General features: G+C 48.1%; 1 protein-coding gene across 3 annotated transcripts in view; it reads right to left on the bottom strand.

Moving 5' to 3' along the window:
• The window catches only part of cmpy (crimpy), a 112176-nt gene that overhangs the window by 75789 nt on the left and 17043 nt on the right, over positions 1-19344 (bottom strand). For all 3 annotated transcript variants that reach the window (XM_017898688.1, XM_017898687.1, XM_017898689.1), the window contains exons 4-5: positions 13241-13465; positions 9439-9483 (exon numbers count right to left, since the gene is read on the bottom strand). In XM_017898688.1, coding sequence (XP_017754177.1) covers positions 9439-9483; positions 13241-13465 — 270 coding nt within the window. The remainder of the gene's footprint in view (positions 1-9438; positions 9484-13240; positions 13466-19344) is intronic.

The following is a 19344-nucleotide window of genomic DNA, read 5'->3' as shown; positions in this document are numbered from 1 at the left end:
CGGAAGGAGAAAAAACGCTGGCGGGAGGGCTGGGGGGGAGGAGGGGAGGGAGGGAGGGAGAAAGAGATATCAGAGAGATCCGAGATGTAGCTAGAATGGTCGTGGTGTCATTTACATATAAATTGCCCACCTAAAATCATACTCGCGTTTAATTTTCCGCTTCCAAGCCGACTATGCACCACCATGCTCTGTCGCGTACTACCACTTTGGCGCTTTTAAATTGCCATAACGTATCTCTCTGCTCCGATCGCGCTTAAATCACTCCCGCCATATTCGTCTGCGCGGTACGCGAGCAAAAATGTCTACGTACATCGGCGCAAGGACGAGGTTAAACTTCGATAAGATAAGAAACGTTTATACGCAGAATTCGAAGGATTAACCGAGATTAAATCCGAGCAGGAGAGAGGGAGAGAGCAAGGCGAGTGGCAATTTCGCCGAGGGATCCCCTTTCTTTTTCGTTCACCCTTCCAACTCGTTACGTCGTCCCTCGGTCGTGCTCCTATTCGCCCCGGCGACGATCTCGAGCACCCTCGAACGTCTCCGGCACGAAACCGGCACGAAACCGACACGAAACCGGCACGTTCGTTTATAAATTATTATTCGTATACGGCGAAGCAAACGCTGGTAAACGGCGATAAAAGGTGGCAAGCGATGGCCGAGCGGGGAGGATGGAACGCAAACTCGTACGGGAAAAGACAACCGTCTGTCCGCCGAGTCGAGATCTATTTTCATTACGATACGATCGATAGGAAAGACACCGACTGGATAATCGTCGCGGCGGAGCAACGGGGAACGGACCGAGCGGGAAGTCAATCGACGAGAAAGGAAAGCGTACCGGGAAAGAATAACGAACCGGGGTGGAGAAAAGGGGAGATGGAAAAAATGGAAAAAATGGAAAAAATGGAAAATATGGAGAGGGAGAGAGACAATGCGTGGACGAATGGTCGCTGACTATGGGGGAATAATCGAGCTTAGACTTGCCGGTTCGTGGAAATTGCCGCGATGCCTCTAGCCGTGCTTGTATATTTCATATTTTACGATGTGTACGCGAGTCCATCGCGAGAGCAAATAGAGAGGAGAGAAGCGGAAGGTAGGGGGCCAGACGGCGAAGGAGATGGCGGAGGAAAAGCTGAAACTTCCTGCGGTGCGTTCTACCGGAGGCAAACCCGGTACGGTGCATTAACCGAGCATTTACGTGTACGTAAGCGTAAGTGTAGAGTAGAGACGAGCATGCCGACGGATCGTCGCAGTCGCGACCGTTTTTACGCTCGACGTTATCCGTCGTCGTGTCGCGGCGACGACGTCGACCACCACGACGACGACGACCACGACGATGCCGTTTTCGAGGAAAGACGGATCGATCGGACGCGTTCGGCTGGTTGGACGAAAACGGCGTCGAGGATGATAGCAACAGGCCACGCTGCTAAAATATTAACGACACACTTTCGAGCGTAAAGCATCGACGCGACGCCGTTATTATTTCTAGCTTTATCGTTCGACCGGAAAGCTAATTCGCCTCCTTTCAAATATATCCCCGATATTCGCGATATTCCAAGCCCGTCCCCGATTCTATTATCTCTCCGAGTTATACCGGCATCTGGAAACTATGCACACGCGTGCGTACGTATATGCACTCTTTACGTGCATTTACGTACGCGTGTGTCGGGTATATAGGAAATTGATATCGCGAAGCGCAAGCTTTATTTTTAATGTCGCTCATTCGGTTTATTGCTTGACCCAATTAATTCCGGCATTCGGAATTTATCGACGAAACGTCGTTGGCGCGATTCGAAATCTCATTTCGGATTTATAACGTTGCCGAACGAACGTTTACAACTAAATCCCGAGTATCGGAGACGCGAGGCGCGGAAACGGACGAGGCCGGGATGCGATCGTTCGATCACCGCCACCGAACAAATCCTTCCACTCCTCCACCGGGAGTACAGGCGAGCGATAAAAGCGATCGCGCTGGAAATCGTTTGCCAACCGGTATCGAGATAATTTCAAAGACGCCGTTACTTTCCGCGTCGCGATAATGACGATAGTTTGCCCGCGACGTTGCTAACGACGAAAAGCAACACAACCAGCACCACGGTCGAAGGATGCGAAAAGAAAGGAAAATCCGAGGGACAGAGAGGATGGCAGAGTTTCCTTCTGGCGAGCGTTATCAAAATTGAATTTACGAACGAAGAGAGAGAGAGAGAGAGAGAGAGAGAGAGGGAAGGAGAGGGAGAGGGAGAGAGGAAGGCCGCTGGCCCTGCGGCTGTTCCATCGTTATTTATGTCCCCGACGTACAGCACGGCAGAGGCGTTCTCGATATACAATAGAAATTTGTTGGCGCAGACGTGTCGAGCAACTGGAATAAGATAGAAAAGAGGAAAAGGTTGGCGCGAGGTGGAAGAGTTGGAAGCACCGAAGCACGGTGTGTAACGCGTTTCGGCTTCGACCGAGAGTATCCGTACTCTGGCTACACACCGGCGGCGTGAAAAGCGATTCGGATCTCGGAAGGTGTTCTCGCGAATCGAGCGAAAGAGAGAAGGAACAGGGAAGGGAAGGGAAGGGAAGGAAAGGAAACATCGGGATCAGATTGATTGGCCGTTTCACCCTCGCCTGCTTCAAGGCCGATACCGTGGATACGTTCGCGATTCGCGAGACTCGATATCGAGCCGTGGTGCGGAAAAATGGCGACCGAGTGTCGACTATGCGATTATCTTTAAACGTAAACTACGAATGCTCTGGCTAATTCCGCCCGTTCACCCCGATACTCGATGGACCGATTAACCGAATTATCGGGAGCCCATTAACCGAGAAGCGTCCGACTTTGCCTAATGCACTTACATCGAAAACGTGCTTTACATTCGAAACCCGTGAATTCCTTTCGCGCGATTCCCATAAATTTATTCGGCTACGCCTCCACCGTCCGACGCGAAGATTACCATCGGGAATGGAATTACGTGCATCTACCGAAAGAGCTTTTCACCAACGGATGCAAATATGAATAAGAGCGCGGCGTCTAGGTCTTTTTCCACCTTTTCCTCCGCTCCTCTCCATTCGCGAAAACGCGGGCACGCGGTTACACACCGGGCACGTATAACGAAAAATTATCGCGATACGCGGTAAGCCGCTTACGCGTTCCTTGTCCGTGGAACACGTTTCCACCGATTCGTCCAGAATTCGTGCCGGTCGCTCGTCTTCGATCGCCGCCATTTCTATCCCGCGATCCACGGAATTTCCGAATCCCGGTCGAGATTTACCAATCCCGACGTAAATATTTCAGCCTATTCCTTCAGCATATTCCGTTTGCAGCAGCTTCGAGGGATAATTCGATCGCGATGCAGGGTAATCGCGTAATTGGCAAACCGTTTCGACGGAAATTTTGAAACGGGATGGCCCGTGATCTCGCGAAACGGCAAGCTACGATTCGCTGGCTTTCGGCAATTTCGTTTCGCGAGTGTCCGACACTCTTGTTCCGGAGGGGATTAACGCGACGGAACGCTTTGAAATTCCACTGCTAGGCTGGACCGTTTCCTCTCTGCTTTGCCGTTACGTGTAATTTCATTTGGGACTATTAGCGAGTAAGATGGTCTCCTCGTAGCCGAACGAGTAACTTTTTAACGAATAGTTTCATCGGACTCTTCCAGTCGAGTCTTTGCACTCGCCTTGTCACACTCGAGATTCCTTCCGCCCAGACAGCCGGTAGCTTTATGAAGCACTTGAATTTCCCTCGGGACCGGTATAACGATACGGACTACATCTCTACTCGCGCTTTTCGAATTACTTTCCCGGATACATCGCAAACTTTCGTACGCTGTTAAATCGACGACAACGTCGACGACGACTTATTTATTAAAGACACGACGGCGCCGGGCAAAAAACAGCGGATAAGGGCGAAGCAAGAGGACGGAAAAGAGAGGAAAATTAATTTCTACGAGAAAAACGCGGCTCCCCACGAAGGGAGGGGGGGGGGAAAGAAAACGAGTATATTCAGCGGTTAACAACGTTAATCGAACTTTTCGCGTTACGGCCAAGTTTCACCAGCCGCACAGTGGGGCCGATGCGCCGAAATGCGGTAAAAACCATTTTTCACTCTATATCGCCTACCTATGTACCTTATTTCTGTATTTCATAAATTTCAAATATATATTTACGTCGTTTCCGAGTTTCCTCTCGTCGATTTTATTAACAAAAATACTCTTTAAATTGAAAATAATTTACTTAATTTACTTGAATTTACCACGTCCATGCTTTGGCGTATGGCTGTTTCAAGGATGACGAATTTTCCCGCGACAACGACGCGTAGCTCCAACCACGGACAACTTCGAGTCGCTGTCAAATCGAGCATAATAAAAATACGCGATGAAATATTTTCGCGCGGCAAAGTGAAATTTTCATCTGCATAAAATGCTTCGCAAAGCCGTGTTATCGCTGATTGAAGTTTTAATTGCTACAACCGATGAAACATATATTCGAAAACAATAATGCGCCGTATCGGTTATTGCTTCGTAACAATGCAACCGTTTTAGGTTATTTTTGCAACATCGACGTAATATTTCCGAATCGGACACGGCGCAAATTTGACAAATCGAGAGAGCTTTACCAAGAACGAAATATCCAACTGCTAACCTTCGTTCGATTCTAAGGTGACATGTGCGGAATAAAGGCGGCGCGAGGGTAAATCGTATAAAAATACCGAGTAAAAATGTCGTTACAACGTGTTCCCGATCAGAAAAACCAACGCAACGATTGTACAAGGTATTCTTAAAATCGCATAACCAGAAGAGATATCAAGTTGGAATAAAAATTTTACCGTCTGCGATCTGCGCCATCTACGATTTTGGACCCGAAGCTGAGAGAAGTAACGGGAAGCTTCAGGTTTTTATTTAACTATTGACAAAAAAATTTGTTTTAAAAGCAAACTTTTCTAAAACGACCTTCCGTCGTTTTTCGACGCATCGGCGCCACGATGCGCCGGTTGGCGCGGCAAATGAATTTTTAACGAAATTAACGTTCGCGAAGAAAGTATTTCGGTACCAGACGAAAGTAACTTAATCTGTGCCCCGTTCGAGTCTTTCCTTTCGAAATTCGCTCGAGTCTGCAATGATTTTTTAATAGAAAGCTTCGTTTCGTTTAGCACCGTCCGGATATAAACTTTATTTTTATCGATACACCTCGCCCTCTCTCCTCCTACCACTTTTCTCCATTCTTCTCCCTTCCTCCTTTCTCGCTTTTTTATTTTTATTACCTTTGTTAACCATTTTTTTCCCCCCTTCCCCTCACCTTTTCTCCCTTCCACTCGCTCGCTTTTCATTTCGCTCCCTCTCCTTCCCTTTTCCTTTTTCTCCATCTCTTTTTCTTTTCTTTTTTCTTTTTTTTTTTTTTGTTTAATCGAAAACGCGATGGAACTCTCATCGAGAAGTACGGTAGCGGAGGCAACGATTCGCCCTCGCGATTTCTATTTCGCTGCGTCCAAGTGGAACCGTCTTTTCTTCCCCCTTTGTGCCCCTTCTCGGAAGCGCTGATAAAAAGGGTCGTTGCCGTGAAACTCGGGACAATCTATTCGTTTTATCGGTGCAAATATGCTCGAGGTGCGCGAGCGGAGCCAACAGTTGCCGCGCGCTCCTCTCCCTCGAGGATTACTAGCTCGCGGAGCAACAGGAAAAACGCGAATCCGACTATGCGAGTAAACGTTTTCTCTGCATACGCGTCGATGAACCTGCTACCGGCTCTCTTTCAATACCTCCCCGGGTACTTCTTCCTGCTCGTTTCGAGCGATGATCGTCGATGAGCCACGCTCTCCGGACGAGTCTCGTCGAGCCTGAAACGCCTCGCGAGTCCGTGCGACGCGCGTCCCGTGAACGGCGAGTGGTGTATCGAATCTTCGATAGCGATTCCATCCACAGCACGAATTGTCGCGAATTATCCTCCTCTCTTCCTTCTTTTCTCGAACGGAATAAAAGAGAGGAGACAAAGTGGATAAAGAAGAGAAAGAATGGAAGCCGGCGGAATCGGGCGGAGAAGTCGAAGGCATGCCGGAAGTCCGTGAGAACGCCAAGACCTTTCGTCGACTTGCACGTATTTGTCGAGAACTCGAGAGCGAAAAAAGATGCCGATACGGAAGCGTGTTTCTCGAGCGATACAGCTCGGCTGTGTTTGGAATCGCGGTACTAACGAGTTGGAAAGATTGTGTACGAACCGGGGAGAAAAAGAGCTTCGGAACTTGCCGGTTTTCCGTTACGAGGCAAGGTATATACAGGTGCATTTCGGGGCATTGAGTCCGAAATTGGATCGAGTCCGGAAGCCAGAGTCGACCGCGCTTGTTTTCCTCGCCTAACCGAATAAAGCTGCAGCTTTCTGCGGGCTAGCTGCGCGCTATTCCAGCCCGGCAGAAGATTAAGTATCGGACACGGCTGATCGCCGCGTCGTTACCGATTCGATTATCGGCATAACTTATAACGGCGATAACGGTAATAACGATAATAACGGTAATAACCGGAATAATAATTAATCGACGCTGGCTGTCGGACAATCGCGTAGAACTGTAATAAAATTCGCGAGTGGTGTCTGGCCGGGATTTGAGAAATTTCGCGGTCAGGCTGTTTCAGCGTTACCCTGGAGACACCGCGAGAAGAGAGAGGTTGCGGAGGGGTGTTGGAGTGAAAACGTTAAACGCGATATGCCGTGAACTCGGGGAACATTGGCAGCCACTAGTTCGTACGCTTTTAACTAGTTTATATTCGCTCTCCGGCTATTCGACAGGTTTTGGGCAGCGGGAAAAGTTTGAACGCTCGGAGCGTAAGATTAAGTTTCGGCGAGCGAGGTCGCGAAACGCACCGAGCGATTAAACGAAAAAATCCGAAACGCCGGTTCAACTCCGAATGGTACGATAACGATGCGATAAAGCGAAATTTCAAAGGTTCGGAAAGCGGGTACAAGCGGGTAAAAGCGTAAAGGAGCGGTGGCGGTTTAAAGCCTAATACCGACAGGTAAGATTTAGATGTCGGCGATAGCCTGGCAGGGAAGATTCGACTCAGCCACTCGAGGTAAAGTTGGCGGAGTCGATTCCTTACTAGGTAAGGAAAGCAAGTGGGTCTCGAGTCACCTAGCGAGGAGATAAGCCTCGAGACCCGGCGTCGACCTTTCGGCTGAAATCAAGGCAGACGTCTCGCGTTTGTGATTTACGAGATGGAATTCTATGGAAATAGCGCGCGTTTAAAAGGAACTGCTCGTTTTCTCCTAATCGCCGTGCAATTTCGCTAAGATACTACGGATTCGTCGGTTATGATTAACGGGGCAAAGCCACTGCTCGATTAAACTTGCAACGGAGAGAGCGGGTTAATTATCCCGACGCTTAAACCGGAAATTTTCCAACTCTCCGACAATTATATCGGGGAAGAATCTAAGATCTGGCTAGACCGTGCTCTCGATTCGGTATTCCGGATTATGGCACCGACGAGTTAATTTTCTCCAGTTATCGATTCGATATCGCCGTGACGTTCGCGTGCCGGGTGATTCAGGAAAACGCGTTCTACTCGATTCGAGTAGGGAAGAAACGCTGGCAATTTTATCAGGGGAATTTGGAAAAATCGAGCTCGCGAACGCACGCGAAAGAGGGAAATTTTTCCCATCGAATTAAATTCCCGGATCTAATTGCCCTGTGATTTAAGTTAAACGGAAGCATTTAATTATTCGTTTCTGCTCTCATTTTTACGGCAATGTCGGCGCTTTAATTTCGAATATTATTTAATATACGCCGGCAAAGCTGCGCCGTGTTTCGATGGCGTTGTCGAACGAATTATTTCGAGTGGTTCGCGGTGTCGAAAATTCGCCGTAAAAGAGGGGAAAAAAAAGGAAAAAGAGAGGAAAGAAAAAGGGAAAGGAAGAAAGCAAAAGAGGAAAAAAGGAGAAAGGTGACGCAACATCTAGCTCTCCCACGAGCATTACGCGATATTTACGGAGTTTCTTTTGTTATTTGGCCCGTTTCTCCGGCAAAGTTTCATCCTTTTTCCTTTCTCTCATTGACTGTAATGTACCGCGTGAAAGAGGCTAACGCGTCGCGCCTAAAAAGGCAAGTTCTTATCGCGGCATTGTTGCTCTTTCGTTCTTGTTTCGCAAAAGGCCAACCCCGTCCGCCTACCAAATTGAATTAGTTCCCCCGCGTCTCGTGGATCTGACTGTCGCCCTGGTTGACCCTCGCCACGGCTTCCCGCCGTCTCTCTCCGAGTAATTCAATTCCTTGCTTATGCTTCACTTGACCGTCTCCTCCGACGCTCTATTTTCCCCCCCGCTAAAAAATCCACCAGACTTGGCTTCCTTCTTTCCTATTTTTACGCAACGACAAACCGGATTCTTGCCCGATTATAGCGACAACGCGGACGATTAGACCCGTCCGGTGCCATGTTTTTCTCCGCTTCGTTAACCGCTACCTATCCGCTACCTATCCGCTACCCTGTCCAATTCCTCTAGCAATTCCGGCTACGCTTCCTAACGTTTCGCCAAAAATTTCCCCCAACGTCGGCTAGTCGCTGTCTCGTTTCCCAAACGAAATTAACCGTTTCGTCGCGTTGTTTGCCGATAATTAGGATGGCGAATACTCGTTCTTGCGAGGAACGACGCAAATCTCGAGCAACGAGACGTTGCAGCGATCGTTACTCGCGCGAAACGATGCGAAACGACGCGAAACGACGCGAAACGACGCGAACCGAACGAGGACGGCGAAAAAAGCTGCGCAGCTTTTCCATCGTTTGCACGACGCAAGGAATTAAGCTTATCGAACAACACGCGCATAAAGCGATCGTCGGTCAAATACGGTAATCCTTTGTTTCTCTCTCTTTCTCCCCTTCTGCGGTTCGTATCGCAGCAACGCAACGTTGAACGAGCCCGTGTACTCTCTTTTAGCCCGTGTCGTCGAATACCTTTTTCAATTGTCAAGGATATTACGGGATATTATATTGACAGACGCGTATACACCGATCGTTTACATCGGCGGTATTAATAACTGTCGGTACATAAAAATAGCGGGCTAAATAAATTTTCAGCGCACAGGGAGGAAACGAGAGTTTCCCGCGTTCCTTTTCCATTTATTACTATTATCACCGTGGCGATAATGGTGGGCGCGGGAAAATCGATGGTTGGGAAAAACGCGGGAAACGATACGGGACGTAACGGGAGGTAAATTTTTCTCTCTATTCCCTTCTATTTTTTTCCACGCTCTTCTATTTCTATTATCGCGCGAACGGTCCCGTTCCGGGCGACTCGTCGCCGAGACGATGTTAGCGGTAAAAGTCCGAGTAAACTCGAAACTACGACGTATAGTTCGTTAACGCAAGCGTACTCGTGTAATTTCACTTTAATGCTCCAAACTCGATCGCCGATGAATACTAAACACGCCCAATTAAAACTCCTGCCAGCAACTTTCGAAATTGACTAAAAGTGACTCACCTTCGACGTCGTCGCCCGCCGTGTTTCCGGAATTAAAGAGGTCATCTGAAACAGAAGTTGATCAACGATCTAGAGGAGTTACGCGTTGTCGCGGAACACGCTGCTCGAGGATCAATTGGCTCGTTATTTATCGCGTAGCGGGACGATTGCGCGAAACGGTGCGGAGATTAACCGCTTGCTTTGCCATTTCGGTCCAAATGGGCATAGTCGAGTGCCGTGGTCGACGGCAAGGTCGGTCGACGGAAAGACATCGGTGGAAACTAAGCGCGATGTCTACGAACCACGCCTCTCACCCGTCACGCTCATATTTGGCTCGATTTCCTTACCACGAGTCTCGCGCGATGTCGTAGGCGAAGCGGTCGAACCGACGAACCGGCCTTTTCCTTTGCGTAATCTTTCGAGTAATCGAATAATCGAGTAATCGAGTAATTCGGTGCTGGAAGCAGAGACGAGATCGAGGAAATCTTTGCGTTTCCTGGCGTTTTCTTTCGCGTGGAACACGTCGGAGTGCCTGCGACGCTGGTAGGCATACGGGATCGTAGGCGTGCATCGATGCAGGGCGATATGCCACGCGGATACATTACAGATTACGAGTTTACTCGTACTTGAGCAACTCGATATTTCACCTATCCGGGGACATTCATTATGCAAATACTCGAATGGATTACCGAAAGGCTAATATGGGAAGTAAATTTTGCGCGATATCGACGCGGATCCTAAATAAACGTAAAGTTATCCGGAAGTATCGACCACGAAATCCTCCGCGTTAATCTTCCTCGGACAACCATCGCGGTATTTGCTATTAATATTTGCACGCCCGTAACTGCGCTTTGCCCGGTTCGATCGTTCGATTAACGACCTTTTCGGCGGCGGCACGTTTCTCCTCGACGAGAGAAAGAAATCGCGGGGAGGTGCGATCTTTTCAGTTGCGAACTCGAATTAATTTGCCAGTTAACGTCGACCGCGATGTATCGGGTTCCGCGAGAACACGCGTGTACGTATCGTTACGTTAACGAAATCGATATCGTTACCGATACGTGACTTTTCAGCAAACGGATTCACCCTTAATTCGATGACGTTCCATTACGCGATGTCCTCTTTGTACACAGTTTGTAGTCGTGGAAACTCGTGCCCGGCTACGTCTTTGGAAGGGATTAAATTGAATTTTGCGATCAATAAACCGTTCGTGTAATGACCCAATTATGAAGTTATTGCTCGCTCAAGTGCACGAAAGAAGGTCCTCCTCCATAAATTTACCGTAATCTTACGGTAACATTCGCTTCGGTTCTCTTTCTTGCGACAGCGAAAAATACCACGCTCGTCCGTAAGCTTAATCCGTCGGAAGAAAAAATAAAATGGACGTTACAAAGTGTAGAAGATAAAGAAAGGAAAATTACAAGGACGGAAGGAAGCGTGAACGAACGTCGAGAGGTCTGCAGAGGCGAAAGCTACCGCAATCGTATCGCAAAGTATGCATAGCACCCTAAAGTAGCCTAAGAAGGATACGCGAAATACCGTGGAACGTCGCAACAATGTCTCGGAGTATTTTCTCGGTACGCTATGGCATCTTAGCCGCGCTCGTGTACCCGGTAACGGCGTTACAAAGCGTTTCGGTACGCGTCGGCATGTTTTTCGAAACATCGTAGCCACCGTGGCGCGTAATTCCTCGGCAGCTCCGAGCAATCCGCATTTTCGTTTTTCCCAAGGATTTTCCGTCCAACGTCGAATACCGTCTCGACTCGTTCCGGAACATCGCGACTCTGGTGCACGGTGTTCGACGGCAACCACCCTCGATGCACGCCGGGATAACGTTCGCGATCGTTTGAAAAAATTCCCGTTAATCCGGATCTTGCGCACCGTTTCGTAAGTCACTTTTCCAAAATTCAAACACCCTTTGCGTGCACTCTCGAGGAGCAATATCGAAAGGTTTCGAGGATGGCTAAAGTGGAAAATGAAAATTTCGACGAAGAGAGGAGTCGTTTAGACGATCCCGCGTATCGATTAGCTCGAGAGTTGGTTCTGGTATGACGTTTCCACGGGACGGAAAAGCGAGAACCGAATCCTGACGCGCGGCAGGAAATGAAACCGTAGCAATAGAGCCATATAAACCGAAACTAAGGTTGTTACGAAGTCGATTTAACCGAGAAAATGACGAACGGCGAGCAAGCGTGGCGCGTGCGTGGCAAAAGGCAGCGGCGCATGTTAATGACGATCGGTAACGAGAGTTGCATAATTCGAATAATTGCGATAAAAGTTAGCTCGTTAGCTGTTCGCGTTACACGAGCAACTTTTTGCCGCGAGGAATAATCGAAAGGTTAACGTAAATCGCGGCCAAGGGAAAAATGGCCCTTGAAACGTGGCCGTTCTCGGCATCGCTTCCGATCAGGGTGCGCGATTATCGGAAAGTGCGAGGAAGAAACCGGCTGATCGTTGCCCCCTTCGACTAGCACTCGGACTTGGTCTTGGCAATTTTAGTCGTGTACTTAACCCCGCGAAAGAACAATCCGTCTGGTTTCCATCTTCGGAGTACGTACACGATTAAACTTTACCCGACGAATCGAATTTAACTTTCTGCACCGTTGCAGGTAACTACTTTTGTTACTCGCTCGCTAACAACTTCGTTACACGTTGAACGGCAAAGTGCGCCAGAATAGACTGCTGAAAGTTCGGCTCGATGAAAAGACGAGTTAACTATCGATTCTATATATGCCACGATTCTACAGTCTCCAGCTGTAATTACCGCAAACTTATTCCACAGTGGTTATTCGGAAGGACGGAACGTCGCGAGACGTTATTGCCATACACCGCGTAAACACGCCGCGCATCGAATCTGCCGGTGAAAAATTCTCTTTGCAACGCCTCGCGGAGAGACGGAACGCGAGTATTCGCGCGAGCGTGGTACGGTTTCGAGCTCGCGGGCGTTACTTTTTCGGTGACTTTAATCAGAAACAAAGAAGGGAAGAGAGCGAGAGTTGCGTCGCGAGACATACCCCTAGTTATGTCTTTTTCTCATTAACGTCGCCGTGCAGCCCTCACCTTCGTGACCTTTCGTTTCTCTTAGTCCCCATTGTTCCTTCTTTTGCTACTATTTATGTTTTCTTTTCATTAACGGGCAACTGCCGCAGTTTCGTTATTTCAACTCTGCTCTCCTTTCACGTACTTCGTCCACTTTAACGATTCTCATTTTCTTTCACCCGCCAACGCTTTATCGTCGAAACGAAACAACTACGAAAAATCAACCGCCCTCTGTTTCGTCTACGACACGCGTACTCGTCCACGCCGGCCAATTAAATAATCCGCCGAGCGGAATACTTTACTCGCCGACCGAAAATGCAGCCGCGCGACGTTTCGCGAATCGACGATGTGGCAGTTGCACGCGAGTCGGTGGAAAAGGAAGAGGAACGGGCTACGGGTGCAACGGATTTCTTCGATCCCTGTTTGCCTTCTTTTTTTTCTTTTTCGCGTCACCGTGAAACGCAAACAGCCTTGGTAGAATAGCCACGCGATTGTACGCAAGATTATTTACGTTGCATTACGAAATTCCAGCCTTTCTTACCGCGCTAGCCATTCGCGTGGTCCTCGCGAGCGGAAAAAACCTACGGATTTTCCTCCACGTGCAAATATTGACAAACTCGCTATTTCTCTTCGCTGTTCGAGAGAGAAGGATAAAGAAAGCGTCGGAGACATTGATCGTTTGAACGATCCTCCGCGTTCGCGAGGTTCGTAAAACACGACGTAAAAGGGTTCGCCGACCTTGACTCTCGAGCAGAAGATGAAAAAAAGGGAATATGCGCGAGCTTACCGTAACTCATCTTCGCGGCGAGATTGAGCTTGCACTCGTGTCGGGTGGGATAATCGTAAGGACGAGGTTCGTTGGGGCACCAAGGCACCGAGGCTCCGCAAACGCATCTCCCGGTCGACAGCGTGTTCCCGTTCTCTCCGGTGGTACCATCAGACACCAGGTTGCAACCAGGTTCGGACATTATGGGTCCGTGCGGACAATGCCTTCTCCATCTGCCCGGGATCTCTGGAACAGACGGGATAACGGCCAAAGCGAGTTAAAACGGCTGGCGATTTTTCGCTGCTCGTCGAAAGGGGCAGGAGACAAAGTTTCTCGCTCGCTCGGGTAAAGGATAACGAATAGGACGGCAGGTAAAAATGAGCGGAATAAAGAACGCGATCACGCGTGTCGTTGCCGCGGCTTTCTTTGCCATCCGTTTATTTATCTTTCCCTTTTGCTCGAGATGCACGATCGTGAATAATCGCGGATGGAAATTTCCCGACCTCTGATCTTTGTCGTTTATTAAAAGAACGAGACGAAAATAAGGGAAGAGAAAGGTGGCGATTCGCGCGGCGTTTACCACGAGGATAGAGCTTTAGCGAAGGGTGCGAAGCGAATTCTCGTGGGAGACGACACACACACGCACACACAGGGCTCGTATCGACGCGAGAAAGTCCGTGCAATTACGCGGTTGCGAACATCGGTAAACGGGACAGGGACAATGTATGTCAGATCGGACTAAGGCTTCTATCGTACCCGAGGGAATATAACGCGGTTTCCTAACGATACCTGCTACGTGCTCTAACGACAAATTCGGATTCAATTACAAGCACGGCGCAAAACTGGATCGCGATTCCAGGGAGAATTAGGCGAGCGGTTAGAACCTATCGCGATTTCGGAGAGAGTCCGTTGCCGATCGAACGGTCGTGGCGCGTCGCGTCGGGTCGCGTCGGGTCGCGTCGGCGTCGCGTCGGCGTCGTGTGCACGTAGACGGGAACGATCGCGAAGAGAGAAAGTTTCTCTCGGTTTTATAGCGACGGGACGGAAGAAAGAAAAAAGGAGGAGTTATTGGTCTGAAGAGCGGATGCAACCTTGCTATAAGCACGTTGGAAGCGGAGGAGACCAAGCCGGGTTTGTCCGATCGATGAGCTTAATAATCCACGGTTGAGCGTGCCGGAAATCGAATTTGCCGATCGACCTTCTGCGCTGAAGCAAATCCTAAACGCGAATTCATTTCGAGCTAATGGTTCGAATGTGCTTCCGGCTAATTGGCCGTGGTTCGCCGAGTACACACCGAGAGAGGGAACGTACTCCACCGAATTGCCGCCGCCGCCGACGCCGCCGACGCCCAGACGATCGAAAATTTTCTCCTTTTCGCGCACCCTTATCGGCCAACTATACTCGCCGGACTCGTGCCGGAACTCGGCTATTCGCGAATAAACAGAAGCGCGCGAATACTCGCTTAGGTGTGCAGGATGGGTGGCGCGACTCGCGATAAATTCCCTCGTTTTTATCCTGTTGCAGAGGCGAGCGCAGACGTAACACGGATGCAGAAATCACATTTTACGCGTGACATTCAGCCGACTATATTAAATTTCTGATTTTACGTTGCGAAAAGCAGCGGACCAGGAAATATTCACGCGGCGCATGCCAGCGGGGCAAAAATTCGCGTAAAAATATTGTAAAAGTTTATCGCTGCAGCGCAAACGGAACAAAGAGATTATCTTTGATCAAGTTTTGCCACGACTGGTCGGTGGTATTGCGCGCGCGGCGAAAAATCAATAGCTAAATATTTTGCGCTCGCGGAAGCTGATTTGCCGAACGGAGCGGAAAAAATTCGCGGCACGTCGCGCGGCGGCTAGGCGAGGTAGCGAGACGCGGATTTCTGGCAGGCGTTAGGTAAACGGCGTTATGAAAAATAACGGCAGCTCTGCACGCTAATCGCGAGTAAATTACACGCTCGGAACGAGAGGCGACTTAATCAGTGGGTGCAGGTTTGGCGCGAGAATCGCGTCACGGGAACGGCCGTTCAGACGCGGCAAACCGAGACCGTCCTGAGCCGGGTCCGGGATAGTCCGCGGATTTTTCGCCGGTCCATCCGCGCGCGTGTAACGCAAAACCCGCGACATCGGAATGCACCGCCTGGCTTGACAGCTATCCGTTTTCTCACCCGACGTGCGCGTCCGTAACAATTAAACGAACCGGAAACTAAAACTATGCTTTCTCATTACCTGTCACGCGAACGATGATCGATGATCTGGAACAATTACGAGTCACGTTCATTATCGTTTGCTCCCACCGACTCCTAATCCAACGGATTTGCCCCCTCCACCTTTCTTATTATCCGAGGTAAACCGATATCGGTCGTTTGCCATTTTTCGATCGCGTTGTTTCGCGTTTTTATCGAAACCATCGTGTTTCCAAATTAAATCCAGCTGCTTTCCTCTATTTTTTCTCTCCCTCTCTCTGTTTATTTTTTTTCTCTTTTTTCCTCTTTTTTCCTTTTTTTTTTTTTTTTTTTTTTTTTTTTTTTTTTTTGGTCAAAATCATCGGTACGTAAAGTAAAATTCGTTACCGGGGAACACCCGGGTACATTTATCACGTAACACGAGGATGAAAACGAGTCGATGCCGCGTTCGACTATTTGCTTTTATTCGACGCGTATAAAAGGACCTTCACCGACGCGATCAACGTTCCACGAGCATCGTACTTACAGGCTACGCGTTGCCGTTTCGAGATCTTTATTTTTCCGAAGCACGGAGAACAGCAGTGGGAGAAGGAGCGTTTGTTTCCACATGGTATGGAGGAAAATGAGGAGTAAGACGGGAAAAGCACGGGCGTCGCGACGTCCACGCGTAAATCGATTTCGAATCGGGGAAATCCGTTACTCGGGAATCCATGGAAGGTAAACGATAAGGAGAGACTCGAGATTCTATTCTATATCCCGTCCGCGATAATAGCTATACTCGCGTGCGATATTCGCGACAAATGGGGGAGAAATTTATTCGCGCTGAAATTTAAACCTCGAACGTACGATATCGGGAAGTAAGGGAAAAATATGGCGGAGCAGCTTTCCCGTTCGCGCGAATTTCTCGTCGTTCGATTGCAGAACAGAGGAGAAGGTAAACGCGCGAGTGCTTAGGGTTTGGGTAACACGGGAAAACTCGCAGTCGGTGCGTGTTTGCTTTTCCTCGATGGGTATCCTATCAGATTTAAAATGGGAAAATCCATCGGATGTATTCGGGTCAGTCGGTGCATCCCTGGCTGTTACAACATCGTGTATCTCTGGCGTCAGATCTGCTGTCTCGTACCGATTCGCGTAATGTCACCAATCGCGCATCGTTCTCGACCAAGCCGAATCGGACTGATATTCCGATGCGCAGAGAAGCGGAGAGGAGCGGAGAGGAGCGGAGAGGAGCGGAGAGGAGCGCAGGCGAGGGCAACTGACGCATTCGGTGTGGGCCAGAGGAACGGCTGGCAATGGTAATCGCAGTTCGGCGAGGTCCCAGCGGCTCACGCGAAATAAAGCAAGTAATCGATCGCAGTCGTACACAGACCGACGGACTACCTATAGACCTCGCAGGATACACGACGAATCCTTGGCTTAACTACTCTATCCCGTAGCCACGCGTGAAAGCCGAAATATATTTGCGCGCGTTTCCCGGCGTACCTCTCGCGTCACGAATAACGGCCATGTCTCTTTTCTCCGTTACTCCACCGGTCGGTGGATAGTCTATCCCCCGTGGTTTCGTATCCTTCCCCGGCATTGATTAAACGAGACACGCGTTTAAAAGTCTAACGATCTCCCCACCTGCCGTGACCTCGTTCGCCATTGCTGCGCTCGAAAAACCGTGCAGATTTAATCCAAACGAGTCCGTCCAATCCGATATTCCTATTCTTTTCCACTCCTCTCGCCGTTAACGCCGAGCCTTTTCCCAGCTTTTCACCGCTCCAACATTTCTTTCGTACAGCAGCGAAGGAAAGACGGAGGAAAACCTGCTATACGCGCGGATCGGGTCGTAGGGCTGATCTATGGGTTCTCTAGCGACGGTACGCGTTGTCCTACGGAATCCATAGGGTGCACGGTTACCGAGAGATACACGTAGGCGAAGCGTTGCATAGGAATGCCATCCGGTACCACGTTCGCTTACGAGCCATTCTCGAGATTTGTTGCTCCGCGTTCAGAAACTGGGTTTCCTGCCTCCGATCCGCATACGTACACCGATCCGGTCAGCTTTCCAGTCAACAATCGGCAACCGAGAGAGAGAGAGAGGTACAGAGTACGAAAGAGTTACCCGCGGTGCTTTTTCCCCGTCGAAATCGCAATCCGGTCACGTACGTTTGTTAATCTCCACGCCGCTTACTTTTCTCTCCACTCTACCTCGCGATCGTCCCGTTAACGATACGATTGCCCTAGCCAACGCGTAAACACCGCAAAAACGAGGAGAAAATCGTCCCGCCTGACGTAAAGATCAAAGGTGACGATGATTTTCCAACTTTCGAACGTTCGAACGCCGAAAAGTAACGAAACCATTCCATCAAACTCAATCTCCTGCACGACCCTCCGCGATTAACCCCATAACCTACGATTTAAGTTCCAATGGCGCGTCCCATTATCAACAGCAACGTCGATCACGCGTCCATCACCGAACATTTTTTCTAGAACGGTGTAAATTGCAAGGATATAAAATAAATATTACTAACCGTACTCTGGTTGGAAAACAGACGGCGACAGCGGCGCGTGGCACGGTCAACGGCAAAATCGAGCACACGCCCAGCCATTTCGTCCTAACGCGGCGAAGAATAACACGCAACTGACAAGGAGAGTGCGAGTCCTTCGGGTCACCGATTTAGTTGAAACTTTGTAGGTTTGTAAATATCGTCATGCAGCTTAAGAAAATATATCATTATAGCGGCAACTACTCGATAGTTTTTGATTAAAGTTTTATTACTTCCATAATTAGGCATTTACTTCCAATTGTTTCCAAGTAGAATCGTGGCATAACGCCGATAGTTGAAAATTCTTATGCCGAAGGACCGTGGTTCGATTCCCGTTCACGTAGTTTTGGTAGTTTTTTTAATCTATTTTTTATTTTGTGTTTATTTTTCGTCTATGAAAACATTGTAAATAAACAATTGTAAATGAAATTTCTTAACAAAAAAATTTATTTTTTACGCTTTCTTATCTCAGAAATATATTTATTGCAAAATAATAAAAATATCACGCAAGAAAAACGCTTTTCTATAGCAATTATATTTACTACAGAAAATACGAAACCTATCGCTCGTGTAAGTATTAATTATTAAATTAAACATCGTATAAGAATGTTGCATATAGTTTCAACTTTGCTGCGCAGCTATAAATGTTAACGAATGAATTACAGAAACTTGAAAATTTATTAATTTTCTGCTGCCGAATTGATTTATTAAGGTGTATTATTAGCGCCTAACCAGAAGTGGTATCTAGTTCGAATAAAAATTTTACCGACTACGATCAGCGCCATCTATGGTTATGATTTGGGCTCAAAAATCAAGAAAGTGATAGGAATATAGAATAGGCAAGGAGGTCGTCTAAGAGCTCGTCACATGACAGACAAGGACAGAGAGGGGATAGAAAAGGATAAAATGGCCCCGGCAGTGAAAAATTATTAATTACTCAATTTCTGTAATTAATTTATGAACTTTTATAATTTCGTTGCAAAGCTGGAACTTCAAGCAACATTCTTATATAATATTCGTAAAGAATTGAACTCTAAATTGTTGGTTATTAATTTTTGTTTTATGGCGTCCATGATTTCGTAACGGCGACCATCACGATCTTCCGTGAAAATATTTAATACTCACCGAAACTAGAAACAAAACGTGAGCAAAAGTGACATGAGAAGATTCGCAAGAACATTGTCTTTATAACGAGTGCTTAAAGTTTCATAAATTAATTGAGTAGAGGATAGTAATTAATGAAAAACCAATGGCGTCTTCGACAATTTTCGTCAATAATTCAAACATTTCGTAGAATAATTATTAATAATTAATTAATTGGGGACAAATTTCTATCGAATAATATATTTGAAAGTTCTGGAAGGATCTGGCTTTACGATGCAATTATAAAAGTTCATAAATTAATC

The sequence above is a fragment of the Eufriesea mexicana genome, unplaced genomic scaffold (genome assembly GCF_001483705.2).
Source record: "Eufriesea mexicana isolate 0111107269 unplaced genomic scaffold, ASM148370v2 scaffold654, whole genome shotgun sequence".
Taxonomy (NCBI): domain Eukaryota; kingdom Metazoa; phylum Arthropoda; class Insecta; order Hymenoptera; family Apidae; genus Eufriesea; species Eufriesea mexicana.
Note: the sequence above shows the minus strand (reverse complement) of the source record. Positions and strands in the feature narration are given on the sequence as shown.